The following is a 16,494-nucleotide window of genomic DNA, read 5'->3' as shown; positions in this document are numbered from 1 at the left end:
CAGCAACTATTTTCCAGCAACTGATGGTCCAGCACCTCCTATAATCTAGACAAAATTAAGAGAGTGCACTTGAAACCCCCCCCCCCCTCCGGAGGTCCCTCCGAAAATATGGCACTTAAGCCTGGTGAGGTGGTTGTTAGCAACCTCATCAGGACTTTAGCGGCTGATCAGTGGGTCAAATTTGCCCCCTGCAGTCGGGCCTCTGGAACACTGAACTGGCCAGAGCCGGCACATCCATTCCCACAGCCGACTTCCATGACCAATTGGCAGGTCAAATTTTCTTCCTGCAGCCTCGGCTTTGGAACTCCGGCCCAGCCGAAGCCATCAGATCTGTTCCCATAGGCGACCTCCGAGGCTGACTTTGTAGGATGGTATCTCAGCCCCTCGGTGGCCTAGACGGCGTGTCTTTTTTTGTAAACCAGTATCCGCAGTTCCTTGTGTCTTCACGATTTACTTAGTTTTGCTTTTCAGTTAAGTCAGGTAGATATGCCACACTCTTAAAAATGCCACCTTTATGGTTAGCAAAATTCATCCATTTGTACTTAATCTTAGGCCCTTCCCACCTGAATAAGACAAATTAAATTGTAACTCACCTTATCTTTATTTGCCTTGATCTTACTTAACACTCGAGTATAAGTACTGTTAATAAAATAATAAAAAAAATAAACATAATCAATTCATCTCAGTCAATACAAATATATTTTTTAATCTCTGGTACCTATTTGCCTCCAACCGACTAATTTGTGATCTGTTGTTGAAGAAATGTTACCTGCTGCCCAGTGATGTAACAACTTTGATCATTAATATTAATTTGTTCACAATGGACATCTCAATGATTTATCCACAACCAATGATACTGTATATATGTATGGACAATGAATAGGAGGTAATTGATGAATTACCAAATTTTATTGACCACATCATTCAAGTCATAAAGTAGAATTCACATTGATCATCATTTCACATCCACTTTTTGCTCACCTGGAGTTAAATCTGACAGTCTTCATAAGAGCTATTTGTAGGCTGTGGGCCGAGCATCAAAAATGTGTCTAGAATTTAACTTTCGTGACCCATGACTGGGAACTAGAAATTTTGCACAAATTTAGAAAAAATATAATTGAGAAGGAAGTCATAACAGGTCAGTGCCAAAAGTTGCACATTAATTAATTAAGCTAATTAGAAAATTAGATTGAAATAATATAATGAATATAATTGTGAGTGTGTGGAGGCACCAAATGTGATGAACAAATGGGTGACTTTATTCAGGCATAAAAGGTTCGTTAGACATGCACATTGGTCCTCTAACATAAAGCTGTTGCCTCGTGGGCTCGAGCTGAGCCTCTGCTGAGGTGGAAGGACACACACCGCTAGAGAGATGAGAACTGGTCAGCTCGAAGTAAGAGAGAGAGAAGAGAAAGAGGGTTGTCCCGGGGTTCAGTATATATACCAGGACACACCCCTATACCCCGTGAAAACTCCTCTCTGCCATTGCTGAGTCACGTGACCCTATCCCCAACTGCTGAGGGTTCATGTAGCTAGTGGCCCAAACACTGAGTGCCGCCACAGGACTCCCCCCCCCCCACCCCCCCAGAACCGGAGGTAGGAAAACGAGCTGGCTGACAAATCGCGGCAGCCTGACTCATAAATTCTACCGAAGGTGCGCAAGTATGGTCGAGGGCGGCTCTTGCTGTGTGGTCGGGGGCACCGCGGCTGTGGGTCGGGACAGAGGGGCCCATGGGCGCACTCGAAGCTCCTGCTGTGGGCCATCCCGAGGTGTGCCGAGGGGTGCAAGGAGGCCAACGTAAAAGCCGCAGGATGGACGAGGTATAGACCAGTCATGTCGACCAGCAGGGGATCGTGACCTCAGAAAGACGGCGGCAACCATGGAAACACAACAAGAAACTAATAGTAATATTAAGCTAGGTGATTACAGTGTACAGTGGGAAAAAAAACTACAGTGAGCAAACAGCAAAGATACAGCAAAGTCCAAAGTGGCCGGATTAGCTGTGCTTGAAAGTGGAGGCTGTAGTAACACCAACCGACCAGGGGTGGCGCTGTAGACGTCGGGCAGGCTGCATAGATGCCACTCGACCAGAGGTGGCGCTACTGACGGCGATCAGGCTGCAGAGTTGCCACTCGCCCAGAGGTGGCGCTATTTACGGCGGTCAGCAGGTCGAGTGTCGCTTCCGACTGGCCGGGACGGCCATGTGGCAGTTGGCCGCGGTGGCCATTTTGGCAGCCAGCATCGATGGGCCTCGCCCCACCGCTGCAGGTAGGATCTCCACCCACCGTCGCCGGTGTCACCGAAGGCTGGCTGTGCTGCCGCGCCCTCGGTGGAGGCTGGAAGCTGCCGGGGAATCCGTCACGGGACCGCTGACTCATGAACAGCCGAGGCGCCACCCCGCTGATGGCCCGGACGGGCAGCCAGCGCCCAGGGATCTTCGGGGTCAGCGCCGGTGAGGATGTCTTCGGGCAGCCGCCCAAGGTAGGCCCGCTCCATCGGGAGGCGTGCCAGTGAGGACGTCTTCGGGCAGCCGTCCCAGGTAGGCCTGCCCTATCGGGTGGCTAGGCTTTGAGCAGCGGCAGGCGGGGTAAAGGGCAGGCCCGCTCTCTCCCCATCCCCGAGGCCATCGGTGATGCTGGGGGCAGGGGGGCTGCTACCCTCGCAGCTCTTGCAGCAGCTGGACGGGGGAGCGGCGGCAGTCGTGGCCTCTTAGCCCCAGTGGTCGGCTCCGGGTGGGTCATGCGAGAGAAATAGTTAGGACCGAGGCTGCTGCACTGCTCTCTGCTGCGGTGGACCCGGAATGCCGGCGGGCAGCTCAGGCAGCCTGCGATTTATTAGACCAGGCATAGGTGTTAGTCGAGCGGCCCGACCGCGTCGGTAGGGCACAAGGCGGCGTCCGGGTGCAGCACAGAGTTGACGGCTGCATCCATAGCGGTCATTACTGTACAGCCGGGCTGCCGGCTGCAGACATCAGGTCACCAAGGTAGATGATCAGCTGCGTGCGTCGGAAAATCCAAAATCTCCATTTTGGAACGTCGGGGTCACCAATGTAGTGGCACCAAATGTGGTGAACTTTACTTTATTCAGCCATAAAAGATTTGTTATACATGCACGTTGGTCCTCTAACATAAAGTTGTTGCTGCTGCTGCGAGGCTGTTGCCTCGTGGGCTGGAACTGAGCCCCTGCTACGGTGGAAGAACTCACCTCTAGACAGAGAGAACTGGTCAGCTCAAAGAGAGAGAGAAGAGAAACAGAGGGTTGTCCCGGGGTTCATTATATATACCAGGACACACACCTATACCCCTTGACAACTCCTCCCTGCCATTGCCGAGTTAAGTGACCCTACCCCCGACTGCTGAGGGTTTGTGTAGCTAGTGGCCCAACCACCGGGTGCCACCACAAGTATGTATTTTGAATGAGACTGCCGCAGAGGTCCGGCTCCTGAACCAGCTAATTAATGAGTGAGGGCAGTTCTTGTGGGTTCCCCCGTTTACTGAACCCCACTAACTGCCAGTGGTCAAAGTGGGGGGTCACGGCCATAGTGGGACTGGGGCAGTGCCAGGCTGGGGGAAGGCTAAGGCACCTTCGACTGAGAAGAAAATGCCTAAACCTAACGCCCCCCTTCAGAGCTGCCCACGGCTGGAGCTGGAGCTGCTTTGGGACCGACTGTGGGCTTTGTAAGTGTGGCCGCTCAGTGCATCCACCTCGGCCAGCTTGCCCTTCTGGATCATCATGGTATTGATAGTGGGGAGTGGCACTGCCCTGCACGCCACCCGGGCCGCCTTCAGCACCCCTATAGCACCGGCTCTGTCAGTCTGCCCGCTTGCTCACTGCAACATCGGCCTACGAGCAGCCCGACGGACCTTTCACAGCATCCACAGGCCTACCGACAGCCCGACCGACCCCTCGCAGCACTGACTGGCAGCCCAACAGCCCGACCGACCTGTCACAGCACTCATCGGCTACCGACAACCCGACCGACCCATCACAGCATCCACCAGCAGCAAGACAGCCCGACCGATCCTTCGCAGCATCCACCGGCCTACCGACAGCCCGACTGATGGCCCGACCGACTGACTGATCGACTGACCGACTGACTGATGGGCTGACCGACCGACCGACTGATCGACTGACCAACGGGCTGACCGACCGACAGACTGACCAACTAACCCTAATCCTAATCCTAACACTAGCTGGACATTTTTATTATCATTTTTATTTAACAGTTCACATCATAACTTTACAAAGATAAATCAATTGTAAAACAAAATTATCAGCAAGGTTAGCATTACCTTTATTCCTTCGAAACCTTGCTATTGTTTTGATGTAATTAGGAGGCAGCCATGATCCCAGAGTGCTCGCTGCCTAGCTACCATGAAACAAAGCGTGTGCTTGGTCAATTGGTGTCCGACGCAATGTCAAATGTGCATTGATTGGACAATTACTACTCGGAAAATTTGAGTTTTTTTTCATATTTTAAAAATATGTGCAGATTTTGGTCTTGACGAGTTTCAGGTATGATTTCTATAATATTTTCACACAAAATGTTAAAAATTTAGGTAGTTACGTGATTTGGGTCACAAACTTAAACGATAAAGCGCCTCGGCCCACAGCCTTTTATTCAAAAAGCTGGAAGTGCCTGATGCCTTTGAGATACTATAACTCAGAATGAGTCAATGCTGTCAGGCCGGGAAGCAAGAAAGAAAAAAAAGAGTAACATGGAGAAAAATTGACCATCTTGAAATTGCTTTTTGTTTCTGTATGTTTCCATTGGGAAGAATTAACAACTGACTCACCGAGTGATATTGCCTGTTGTAAAGGCACTTATTAGCCACTGTAGATCCAATATTTTAAATGGTATCAGAACCAAAGAAACATTGTGCGCCAGATCTTGAGCACTTTCTGGGTACATGAAGTGATGTGTGGTTTTACTACCCACATCCCTCTCATAGCCAACAGTCTTTGCATGGTTCATCCTGCAAGATTTAAAAAATACAGATCATTAAGCAGATACTCAAACAATTGTTGTTCTTTAATGTGATGGTTAGAAAACAATAAATTCTAATTAGAGAATGAATTTTAGCCTGGTGGTGGCTAGGCCAAAACTGATCCTGTGACTAACGATTTTAAAACTAATAGTCTACTTTTTAACATAATGTTCTTTGAGGCACCTTGCAAATACATTGTCAAGTTTCCTACATTACAACAGTGAATAGATTACAAAAAAATTCTATCAGCTATAAAGCCCAATGCAATATCTTGAGAACCTTTTAGTTTCTATATATAAGCAGACGGTCTGTGTTTGTGGTCAGTAAATTTAGAAGCCTTATTATCTTTTGAGCCATCATCTGGATAGTTTATGGAAAAAGTAAAAAGTTGAGTCACAGAACTGATCCCTGTAGCACACCATGTATCACATCTTGTCAAACAATAGGAAACATTTATGACAAATCTCTGTCCAGCCAATCTTCAATCCACACCAACATGTTACCTCCGTCACCATTTAAAAATTTTCCATAATAGCCTTTGAGTTGCACCCTATCAATTCCTTCCTGAAATTAATTAACTTTGTCCTCAGCAGATGTTACGTCATCAACAGCAATAAATTGGTCAAATAGGTCTTAAAACCACATTAATTTTCTTGGTTGCCTTGAGAGTTTGCCCTGGAATTACATCTTTGGCAATTGCTTCTAAAATGTTTACTATAACATCAGTCCATAGTTTATTGATTTCTATGTGTCCATCTTTTAGCATAAGTTTATTTCAGATCCACATCAAAGAATGGCAGCAACCTAAATGGCTGAACCAACGAATAGTATAGAATTGAGATTTGGATTACATGCATTAATCCTATCCTCCTCCACTTTATATCCTCTTTAAATATGACTAAGATATCGCCATCATTGTGCAGTCAGTTGATAAATTCTATCTGCTCGAATATGTAATCATTAACAAACTTTAATCAAATTCGGAGCTTGCCCTATAGAAAAAAGAACTGCAGATGCTGGTTAATACACAAAAGGACAGAAATTGTGGGAGTAACTCAGCAGATCAGACAGCATCTCTGAAGAACATGGATAGGCAAAGTTTCTGGTCAAGATCCTTTTTCAGACTGATTGTAGGGGGCTGGGGGTGGAGGGAGAAGAAAGCTGGAAAATTGGAGAGGCAGGACAAAGCATGGCAGGTAATAGGTTGACTTGGGGGTGGGGGGTTTTAATGGTTGGAACAAAAGCCAGAGATAAGGATAGAAGGTGAGAGACAGATTTGAAGAGTTGTGGATTGTGAAGCCAGAGGGAAGAAAGTAGCAACGAGAGTGTTGGGAGGAGAGAGATAGAATCATAGAAAACAGGTGCAGGAGTAGGCCATTCGGTCCTTAGAGCTAGCACCGCCATTCAATATGATCATGGCTGATCATCCAAAATCGGTACCCCGTTCCAACTTTTCCCCCATATCCCTTGATTCCCTTAGCCCAAAGAACTAAATCTAACTCTCTCTTGAAAACATCCAGTGCATTGGCCTCCACTGTTTTCCGTGGCAGAGAAATCCACAAATTCACGACTCTCTGGGTAAAAAAGTTTTTCCTCATCTCAGTCCTAAATTGCCTACCCCTTATTCTTAAACTGTGACCCCTGGTTCTAGACTCCCCCAACATCGGGGACATTTTTCCTGCATCTACCCTGTCCAATCCTCTAAGAATTTTATATGTTTCTATAAGATCCCTTCTCAGCCTAAATTCCAGTGAATACAAGCCAAGTCGACCCGTTCTTTCATCATATGTCATTCCTGCCATCCCGGGAATTAACCAGGTACGCTGCACTTCCTCCATAGCAATAATGTCCTTCCTCAAATTAGGAGACCAGAATTGCACACAATACTCCAGGTGCGGTCTCACCAGTGCCCTGCACAACTACAGTAGGACCTCCTTGAACCTAAACTCAAATCCTCTCGCAATGAAGACCAACATGCCATTAGCTTTCTTAATCTCTGAATTAAACGTGTTTCACTCTCCATCCTAATGCAGAATTCCACCAAATATGGTCACTGTTGCCCAAGGGACCTTGCATAACAAGATCGCTAACTAATCTTTCCTCATTACACAATACCCAGTGCAGGCTGCCAGAATGTCGGTCCCCTTCCAATTAAGGTGCAACCCATCCCTTTTGTACAGTTCACCCCTGTCCCAGAAGAGATTCCAGTGATCTAGAAATCTAAATCCCTGCCCCCTGCACCAACTCATCAGCCACAAATTCAGATATTCTATCTCCCTGTTCTTACCCTCACTAGCATGGATTAGTTAGGGGTTACCTAAAAGTGGAGAATTCAATGTTCATACCGTTGGGTTGAAAGCTAGCCAAGCAGAATATGAGGTGCTGTTCCTCCAGTCTGCATGTGGCCTCACTCTGGCATTGGAGGAGGCCCAGGACAGAAAGGTTAACGTGGGAATGGGAAGGGGAGTTAAAATGATTAGCAACCGGGAGATCTAGTAGACCTTGGCGGACTGAGCGTAAGTGTTCAGCTTGCCCTTTTCATCTGCTTCAACATCAAGAAATCATAGTTAGCACCAGGTGGCTTACCTCATCACAAAATTATGGGAGTCAATTATTGGTCCATAATTGGATCCTATCAGATTTCCAGAATTCCCTACCACGGCACATGTCCTGCACCGGTTTGGTCCATGGCCTGAGAGCAGGTTGTCTCCGGGAAACAACTTAAATACTTGTTCCATTACGATGTTGAGATGGGGTGCATTTTTGTTACCTTGAAGCCTCTACCAGAAGATAATTTTAAATTAGTATATGTTAATAATACTATTACATTATAATAATAATCTTGAAGTCATGTAAGAATGGCTATTCAATAATTTATTCTATTACTGATTGCAATTATGATTTCCTTAAGCATAAATGCTACGAAATACATTACGGTAATTAGGCTCAACCTTCCCAAACACAATTCATAATAATATTATGCAGTGCTATCCTTTGAATTGAATTGAATTGAAATAATTTAATTGCCACACAACCAAGGTCGGTGGTATTTGGGTTGCCAGCAGCGGTACAATAATAAAGAACACAACCACAATAACATTTTTACACAAACATCCACCACAGCATTCATCACTGTGGTGGAAGGCACAGAGCTTGGCCAGTCCGCCTCCATTTCCCCCCGTGGTCGGGACCACCACCCTCCACAGCCGTTGCTGAGGGCGTCCAGATGGTAAGGGACAAAGTCAAAGTCAAGGTGAGTCCAGGATCGGCTCTTCCCAACCAGAGACCGCGGCTTCAGGCTGGTGTAGGCCGCAGGCCGGCGGTCAAAGTTTTAAAGTACCTGCCGTGCCGCAGCCGGAAGCACCGCAGTCTGCAGGGCCGGCGGTCGAAGCTCCCCTCCAGGGGAGATTGTAAGTCCATCCGCACCCGCGGTAGAAGTCGGCCGCGGGCCGGCGGTGGAAGCTTCTTCCCCCCGGGTCCTCCATGTGAGATCCCGGGCTGTAGACGCCGCACCAGCTGGAGTTCTGCAGACCGCGGCTTCAGGCTGCCGGCTGCCGCGGCCAGCATAACGGAGCGCTCCCCTCCAGCGAGGTCTCACCCGCTCCGCGCCGAGAGTCCACGCTGCGCCCGCCGCTGAAGCTCCGGGCGCGTCTCCGGGAAAGTCGGCGCTGATCCATGCTGTTAGGCCACGGGGGAGGCGGCCTGAAAAAGTCGCCTCTCCATGGAAGAGGCGGCCGAAACGGTTTCCCCCTCACCCCCCCCCCCCACACCACCCCCCACACATAACACACAAAGAAACATTCAAAACTGACTTTTAAACATACTAAAAAAATAAAAAAAGTTGAAAAAAGACGGACACGCTGCCGACAGGCGCTGCCAGTGCAGCGCCCCCTACCTTATAAACCAGTTTGGATAGAAGGATTGCTTCGTTTCTTAACAGATCCTTCTCAAACCTGGCAGGTATGCTCTTTCTGTGGAACTTCTCTACTCCCCTATCCTGTCCCAATCCATACTATATTCATGACAGAACAATCCAACCCATCATTGGGGCAGCAACATCTGTGCCAAGACACTCTGACTGCTTTTATGCTTGGTTCTTTCTGTTAGCATGAACACTGATGAAAACAATGGCCAAAATTTGAGCATGAGTGGTTTCTGCTCAGTGAAAAGCATGCAGCTTATTGCATCGACCCATAATCTTGTCCTGCAGGGAAAAAAATGTGAAATTGGCACAAAGCACATTTACAAAATTATAATTATGATCAACAAAATTGCTAACATCCACAGTAGTCATGGGGTAGAACATGGTGGAAACAGGCCAAATGGTCTAATTCTGCTCCTATGTCTTATGGAGCTAAAGCAGGAAGCCAAATGCCATTTATCTTTCCATTTGTCATAGGGAAACTTTACAGATGTCAAAGCAGGAAATTGTACATAATTAAATAAAGTCAATATAGCCATATGAACGGGTAAAAATGTTTGACCGATTTATTGGAGTAATGTGGTGTAGATAAAGGAAAACTGATAAACACTATATTTAGATTCTGAGGTGGCATTTGAAAGTAATTACAGCAAAGGATATGATGCAAAATGAAAGTTGACAGAGTATTTGCCTGGATGAACAATTGACTGGTTAATAGTAAGATTAAACGAGAACTTACCAGCTTGAAGTTTGATCTTTATTTTATGAGGAGTTACGATGAGAGATTACGTGAAGACTCCGTCCAGCACGCATGCGCGACATTCTTCAAAGCAGCGATGTGAAGTCACAGACAACAGTAGATGAAATAAACATAGTAAGATAAGAAGAACTGGGATACCAGTTGACCTTTATGATAGAGGGTGGGAGCGGAGGACACGTAATCCCTCATCGTAACTCCTCATAAAATAAAGATCAAACTTCAAACTGGTAAGTTCTCGTTTAATCTTACTATTAACCAGTCAATTGTTCATCCAGGCAGAGATGGCACAATGGGCCAAGTGTTCGGCTGGCAACCGGAAGGTAGCCGGTTCGAATCCCGCTTGGAGTGCATACTGACATTGTGTCCTTGGGCAAGACACTTCACCCACCTTTGTCCTGTGTGTGAATGTGTGTGAATGTGTGTGAGTGATTGGTGGTGGTCGGAGGGGCCGTAGGCGCAGATTGGCAGCCACGCTTCCGTCAGTCTGCCCCAGGGCAGCTGTGGCTACAGAAGTAGCTTACCACCACCGAGTGTGACTGAGGAGTGAATGAATAATGCGATGTAAAGCGCCTTGAGTATTAGAAAGGCGCTATATAAATCCCATCCATTATTATTATTATTAAACATCAAACTGGTGAGTTCTCAGTTTAATCTTACTATTTTACTTCGGAGTCACGTGAGTGACTACGTGAAGATTTTAAAGATCTGTGATTTCATGCCGTGGAACGAGTCCATGCTTCACTCACTGCCTTAGTTGACCAGGGGAGGAAGTATGTTATCATATTCAGACATGAATAATGACAATAGTAACCTCCCTTACCCGGGAGGAACTATGAACAGAACTTAACATAGTTCGTAAATACCCCCCCCCCCCCATCTGGCAATGGGTTAGTACTAAATGTGTGGAAAATTGCTAGATTGACCATCCTGCAACCGCTAGGGTGTGGTCCCGCTAACTTCAATAACCCTGCTGCTGAGGTTGTTTCAGCCTTGGTGGAGTGATTTGAAATGTCAGTATTTACTCCTGTATAAGCCAGACCCATAACCACGTGAAGATGGTCTGAAGTGATACCTTCTTTTGAGGGTAGATGTAACTAACAATATAGCTAGTTCAGAGTCTCTAGGCTCTAGTGATCTAACATTCTGGTGTAGATGTGTGACCATACACAATCGAAGGTTCATGGGATATGTGAACATCTAGTTTGAGATCTGGTGCCCCTGGTCTATACTGCTTGACTAAGTCATAACATAAGTGTTATTTAGCCTGCAGATATAATCATCCTATCCAGTCAACGTTTATATAATGACTAGACCCGTAGTGCTGCATGTAGGGCTATGAGCAGAACCACTTATAAGTGAGTTAGTCCAAGGACAGGGATGTAGCTGGAGCCCTTCAGCGAAGCGACGTAGCACAACGTTAACACCCCATATCTCTGCGTCCCTAGGCCTGGGAGTTTTCGAGTTGCAGATTTTCTTCATAATCTAGAGCTCAGAGGGTGACCCCCCCTGAGTGGATTCTACTCCTCTCAGCCAGTATGATGAAGCACTTAGGTATGGTAGATGACACTTAAGACATCATGATTTGTCAAGCCCTCATATGAGCCTGAACTACAAGACATCAGTCATCCGTGCCGAATATGTAATATAATTGTAAAACTAATACCTCCCATCTCCTTATGAGGAAATATTGATGTTTTTTAGTGCTATCCCTGCATCTGCAGTGAGCACGATCATGGTTGGTTTAACAACCCCAGATGCAGGAACTGTCTTCTCAGTCTCTGTAATACAAAGAATTGATTATATCATGCTTAGGACGGTTTCCCACGTCACGGCTAGACCAAAGCTTGTGTCTAGAATAACCATATATGGTTCTATCATTCCCCACATCAGTGGGAACCATGGCTGGCTAAGCCCGGCAGGCACTATAAAAATGCCTGAGGCGGGAACTTGCTGAATTTTGCAAACCTGTCTGTTGAGGCAGAAATGGTGGAAAACATAAAAGAACATTCCTCCTTAGTGTAGCTAGAATGTAACGAATGCTACCGATATGCCACATATTTTCCACTGGTGATTGAGCCTGAATGCAAGTTTCTTGGTCTTTAATGTTCACAATGTATTTTAATACTTTGTGATCCAACACCCATATTGTGTACCGTAATGAGTTTTGGGTAAACTATCACCGGATATTTTGACTTGTTTGCACCAATGTAAACAGACATTTGCCACCACCGAAGTGTATCAACTTGGACTAGAGCATGCAGATAGGCATATTCACATAACCCTTTAATCCCCAGAATGCACCCAGTGTCTATAGGTAGTTGATACCATGTAACTGAGGAATTGGTAACTCTACCATCCACATCTGTAACTAGATGGCATGAGCAAATTCTCATCCCGAACAATAGCATCAGTTTGTCATTTAATTAAAGATTTACTGATTTAGTGGAATAGCATAGAGCTGGTAACAATGACCACATGGTACTTGAGTGCTTACTTATTTTGCATGCTGTATAGTTCTGATTGTGCAAAGGCCTAAATAGCACAGCTGTAAGCCAATTATACTTGATGAACAGAAGGTTGCTTGATCAGTATTGTTACGGGCTTCAATTAATTCCAATCCCTTACCTCAGGGCGTAGTCCCAGACGATTAAATAGAGTTAAAGGTAATCCCAATCATCAATAAGTTCAGTTGGTATCAACTTAAATTTATCTGGACAGATGAGAACCCAATTCTCAAATGGGTTTTGTGGCTGATACAGCTAACTTAGCAAAATACAGCATTTAATCTCATCCAGATAGTTCTTAACAATATTTTTAAAACTCTGAGCAGCCGAAGCACTAATTTTTGTAAATAACCTGGGAGCTGAAGTTAACTTATTTTGCAATGTTTTAACTGTATCATTGCCCCATCCAGTTAAATTTCAGATATTTCCGGCGCCCTGTGAATGAAGCTGACCCCATGGGAATTAATAATCACGAAGTTTCAATGTCTATACTGCACATGCGAGTTGGGCTTGTTGATAATAAACAGGCTTCATTTGTCATAATAGCGAGTCTGCCTAAAGAGGCAACTCCAGCCATATTCCTAGACTGTCTCGCTTGTACTGTGCAGTATAAACTATCTCTTCCAACCTTCTTGTAAATGGTCCACAACCCCACGTTTCGGAAAGAACCAGACCCACCTACCGTCATGGCTACCGGTGGCTTTATGGTAAGCCCAAAAGGCCCCCGATGTGGGTTTGATTTCCATCCTTGATTGGGTCGTAGGGCTGCTGGTGTATGTGGACCCATGTCTTTCCAGGTGCATGGTAAATCCCAGCCGGCACCTGTTCCTCGGACATGCTTCGAATTCAGAGTCAGTTGCCAACTGACTCGTCGCACTCACCTTTGCAGAAGGGAGTTTTGTAGACAGCCCTGAAAAAGGGTGCTGCCACGGGCTCTCGAGGAGACCTGCGCTGATATGGCCCTCCCTGGCCAATTAGGATGGGTAAAACGTCCGAGGACGAACCCATATCAGAGGGGCCCTCCTGGCCTGACTTCAGTCTAGGCCTTTCAGAATCCTGCTCTTACCCTCCTCGGGCAGCAGGAGTCTGAATTCGCCGCCGGCTACCCGCTCTTCTGCGGTCCTAGCCATGTCTTCCACACGGTCCCCGTAGCTGGGGTGTCCCCCAAGCATGGATCTACCCGCGGTCTTCCACACGATCCCCGTGGCTGAGGTTTCCCCCATGCACGGATCTACCCGCAGCTTTTGCACGGTTCCTGTAGCTGAGGTTTCCTCCAAGCACGGTTCTGCCCATGGCCTTCCACGGTCCTGGTAGGTGAGGTTCCCCCCAAGCACGGTTCTACCCATGTTCTTCGCAAGGTCCCTGTAGCTTGGTTATCCGCAGTCTTCCCACGTTCCCTGAAGCTGGGTTATCCGTGGTCTTCCCATGGCCCCCGAGGCTGGGTTATCCGCAGTCTTCCCATGGTCACTGAAATTGGGTTATCCGTAGTCTTCCCGCGGTCCCTGGAACTAGGTTATCCACGGTTTTCCCACGGTCCACGAGGCTGCGTTGTCCCCAGTCTTCCCACAGTCCTTGAAGCTGGGTTATTTGTGGAGGTGGGGGGGGGGGGGGGCAAGGGGATCCAGCGTGGGGGTGCCGCTAGGTGGGGGGGGTGTCAAAAGGGGGAGCCGGCGTGCTTTGTAACTTGGTCAGCGCTGCAGGTGACTGCTATTTGGATACATTGTGTATGCAGAAAATCTCACTGTGCCTAGTCAAAAGTGACAATAACGTATTCCTATTCCTATTTGTAGCAAAGTAAAAAACTCAATCAAATTTGAGAGACACAATCTAGCAGGAGATGTAGCATGTCCCTATACTTCCTCCCACACAGGAACCCCAGCAGTCTATCCAGGTGAGACAGTGGTGCAAGTGCACCTCCTCTAACCTCGTTCCCGATGTGGCCTCCTCTGCATCGGAGAGATCAAGCATAGCATTGCCCATTTCGCCCAAACACCTGCTCGGTCCACCAAGGCTTATTGGATCTCCCAGTTTGCTATCTATTTTAACTTCGCTTCCCATTCCCATCCTGACCTTTCTGTCCATGTGCTCCTTCCATTGCCAGAATATGGTCATACGTAAACTGGAGGAATAGCATTTCATATTCGCTCGGGTATTTTACAACCCAACGATATGAATTATCATATTTTAGGTACCTAACCTACAAAAACTAATCCCCTTCCCCAGTTTTTCTCCCTCACCCCCCCCCCCCCGTCAATGGGCCACATCTGAACGTGCACCCATTTCCACCCTCCCCTCCCCTTGCAGCTATATCCCTTTCTCTGGCTTCACAATTTGCTCTTCAATCCTTATCCCGCACCTTTTGTCTTCTCATTTCTAGCCTTTGTCCAACCGTCTGACTAGATACCCGGCCTCACTTGTATCTCCACCACTATCAGTGTGAAGAAGGGTCCCGACCCAAAACGTCACCAATCCATGTTCCCCAGAGATGATGCCTTGCTCATGTTCTCCAGAGATGATGCCCGACCTGCTGAGTTAGTCTTTCAAACTTCTTAAAAGAGAATGCTATTGCTATTAGTCATGCAGCTGTCTGCAATCTCCCATCATATTTGTTTCTCTACTTCTAATAACCATTGTTGGCCTTTTGTACAATCCCAACAAGATGATCAGCCCCTTTTTTTTCCCTCAGTCCCACCCATTTGGTCTCACTGGATGATCCTTCAATAATGTAATCTCGGACTACTGCCATGATGTTCTCTTTAATCAGTAAAGCAACTCCCCCTAGTCTTTTATCCCTATCTCTATCACGTCTACAATACCTATACCCTGGAACATTAACCTGCCAAGCCTATCTCTCCCTTAGCCAGATTTCATAAAGGTTTGGCTGATGCAGTATAATGTGGATAAATGTGAGGTTATCCATTTTGGTGGCAAAAACAGGAAAGCAGACTATTATCTAAATGGTTGCCGATTAGGAAAAGGGGAGATGCAGCGAGACCTGGGTGTCATGGTACACCAGTCATTGAAAGTAGGCATGCAGGTGCAGCAGGCAGTGAAGAAAGCGAATGGTATGTTAGCTTTCATAGCAAAAGGATTTGAGTATAGGAGCAGGGAGGTTCTACTGCAGTTGTACAGGGTCTTGCTGAGACCACACCTGGAGTATTGCGTACAGTTTTGGTCTCCAAATCTGAGGAAGGACATTATTGCCATAGAGGGAGTGCAGAGAAGGTTCACCAGACTGATTCCTGGGATGTCAGGACTGTCTTATGAAGAAAGACTGGATAGACTTGGTTTATACTCTCTTGAATTTAGGAGATTGAGAGGGGATTTTATAGAAACTTATAAAATTCTTAAGGGGTTGGACAGGCTAGATGCAGGAAGATTGCTCCCGATGTTGGGGAAGTCCAGGACAAGGAGTCACAGCTTAAAGATAAGGGGGAAATCCTTTAAAACCGAGATGAGAAGAACTTTTTTCACACAGAGAGTGGTGAATCTCTGGAACTCTCTGCCACAGAGGGTAGTCGAGGCCAGTTAATTGGCTATATTTAAGAGGGTTAGATGTGGCCCTTGTGGCTAAAGGGATCAGAGGGTATGGAGAGAAGGCAGGTACGGGATACTGAGTTGGATGATCAGCCATGATCATATTGAATCGCGGTGCAGGCTCGAAGGGCCGAATGGCCTACTCCTGCACCTAATTTCTATGTTTCTATATTTCTATGTCCCAGACCCACATACCTCTCCATGTCTTGAGTTCATTTTGCTCTACAGTTTGGCCTCCATCATTGAAATAATTGCAATTGAATTCACCATCTTTCCTCACTTCCTGCTATGCTTCCTCTGTCCATTCCCTATGCAGATACTGCCCAAAGATCCTATAGCGGAGCGCTATAAGACCTTTGATACTGCCTGCCACACTGAGTTCCTGCAGCATTTTGTTTTTTGCTCAGGGTTCCTGCAGTTTCTTGTACTTTCCATTGTAAATGAGACAGTTAGTTCCCTCATCAAATCATTGATACTCATTGTGAATCGTTAGGATCTAAGCACTGATTCCCTGTGGAGCCGATGGGAACAGTCACTGTCTGCTACATGGAAAGAGATAATTATTTATACTCTCTGTTTCCAGTCTGTCCATCTGGCTGATGGAGTATTACAAGGAGAAACATGAAAGTCTGAACGTGAAAATATGACATTTTTAATTTTAGCAGGAAAAATAAAGTGGAAACAAGTAAAATGTGCTGGAAACACCCAGCAGGTCAGGCACATTTGCCATTACAAACCCAGAATCAGGAAAGAAAGAAAACATTGAGAATGGGCAAGGC

At 46.6% G+C, this 16,494-nt stretch overlaps 1 protein-coding gene across 2 annotated transcripts in view; it reads right to left on the bottom strand.

Annotated features, from left to right (window-relative positions):
• Window positions 1-16,494, bottom strand: part of LOC116972375 (CMP-N-acetylneuraminate-beta-galactosamide-alpha-2,3-sialyltransferase 1-like) — a 98,256-nt gene that overhangs the window by 16,673 nt on the left and 65,089 nt on the right. For both annotated transcript variants that reach the window (XM_033019966.1, XM_033019967.1), the window contains 3 exons: window positions 7,579-7,772; window positions 4,801-4,980; window positions 594-639 (listed from right to left, as the gene is read on the bottom strand). In XM_033019966.1, the coding sequence (XP_032875857.1) occupies window positions 594-639; window positions 4,801-4,980; window positions 7,579-7,772 (420 nt within the window). The remainder of the gene's footprint in view (window positions 1-593; window positions 640-4,800; window positions 4,981-7,578; window positions 7,773-16,494) is intronic.

Source organism: Amblyraja radiata, chromosome 4, assembly GCF_010909765.2.
Source record: "Amblyraja radiata isolate CabotCenter1 chromosome 4, sAmbRad1.1.pri, whole genome shotgun sequence".
Taxonomy (NCBI): Eukaryota; Metazoa; Chordata; class Chondrichthyes; order Rajiformes; family Rajidae; genus Amblyraja; species Amblyraja radiata.
Note: the sequence above shows the minus strand (reverse complement) of the source record. Positions and strands in the feature narration are given on the sequence as shown.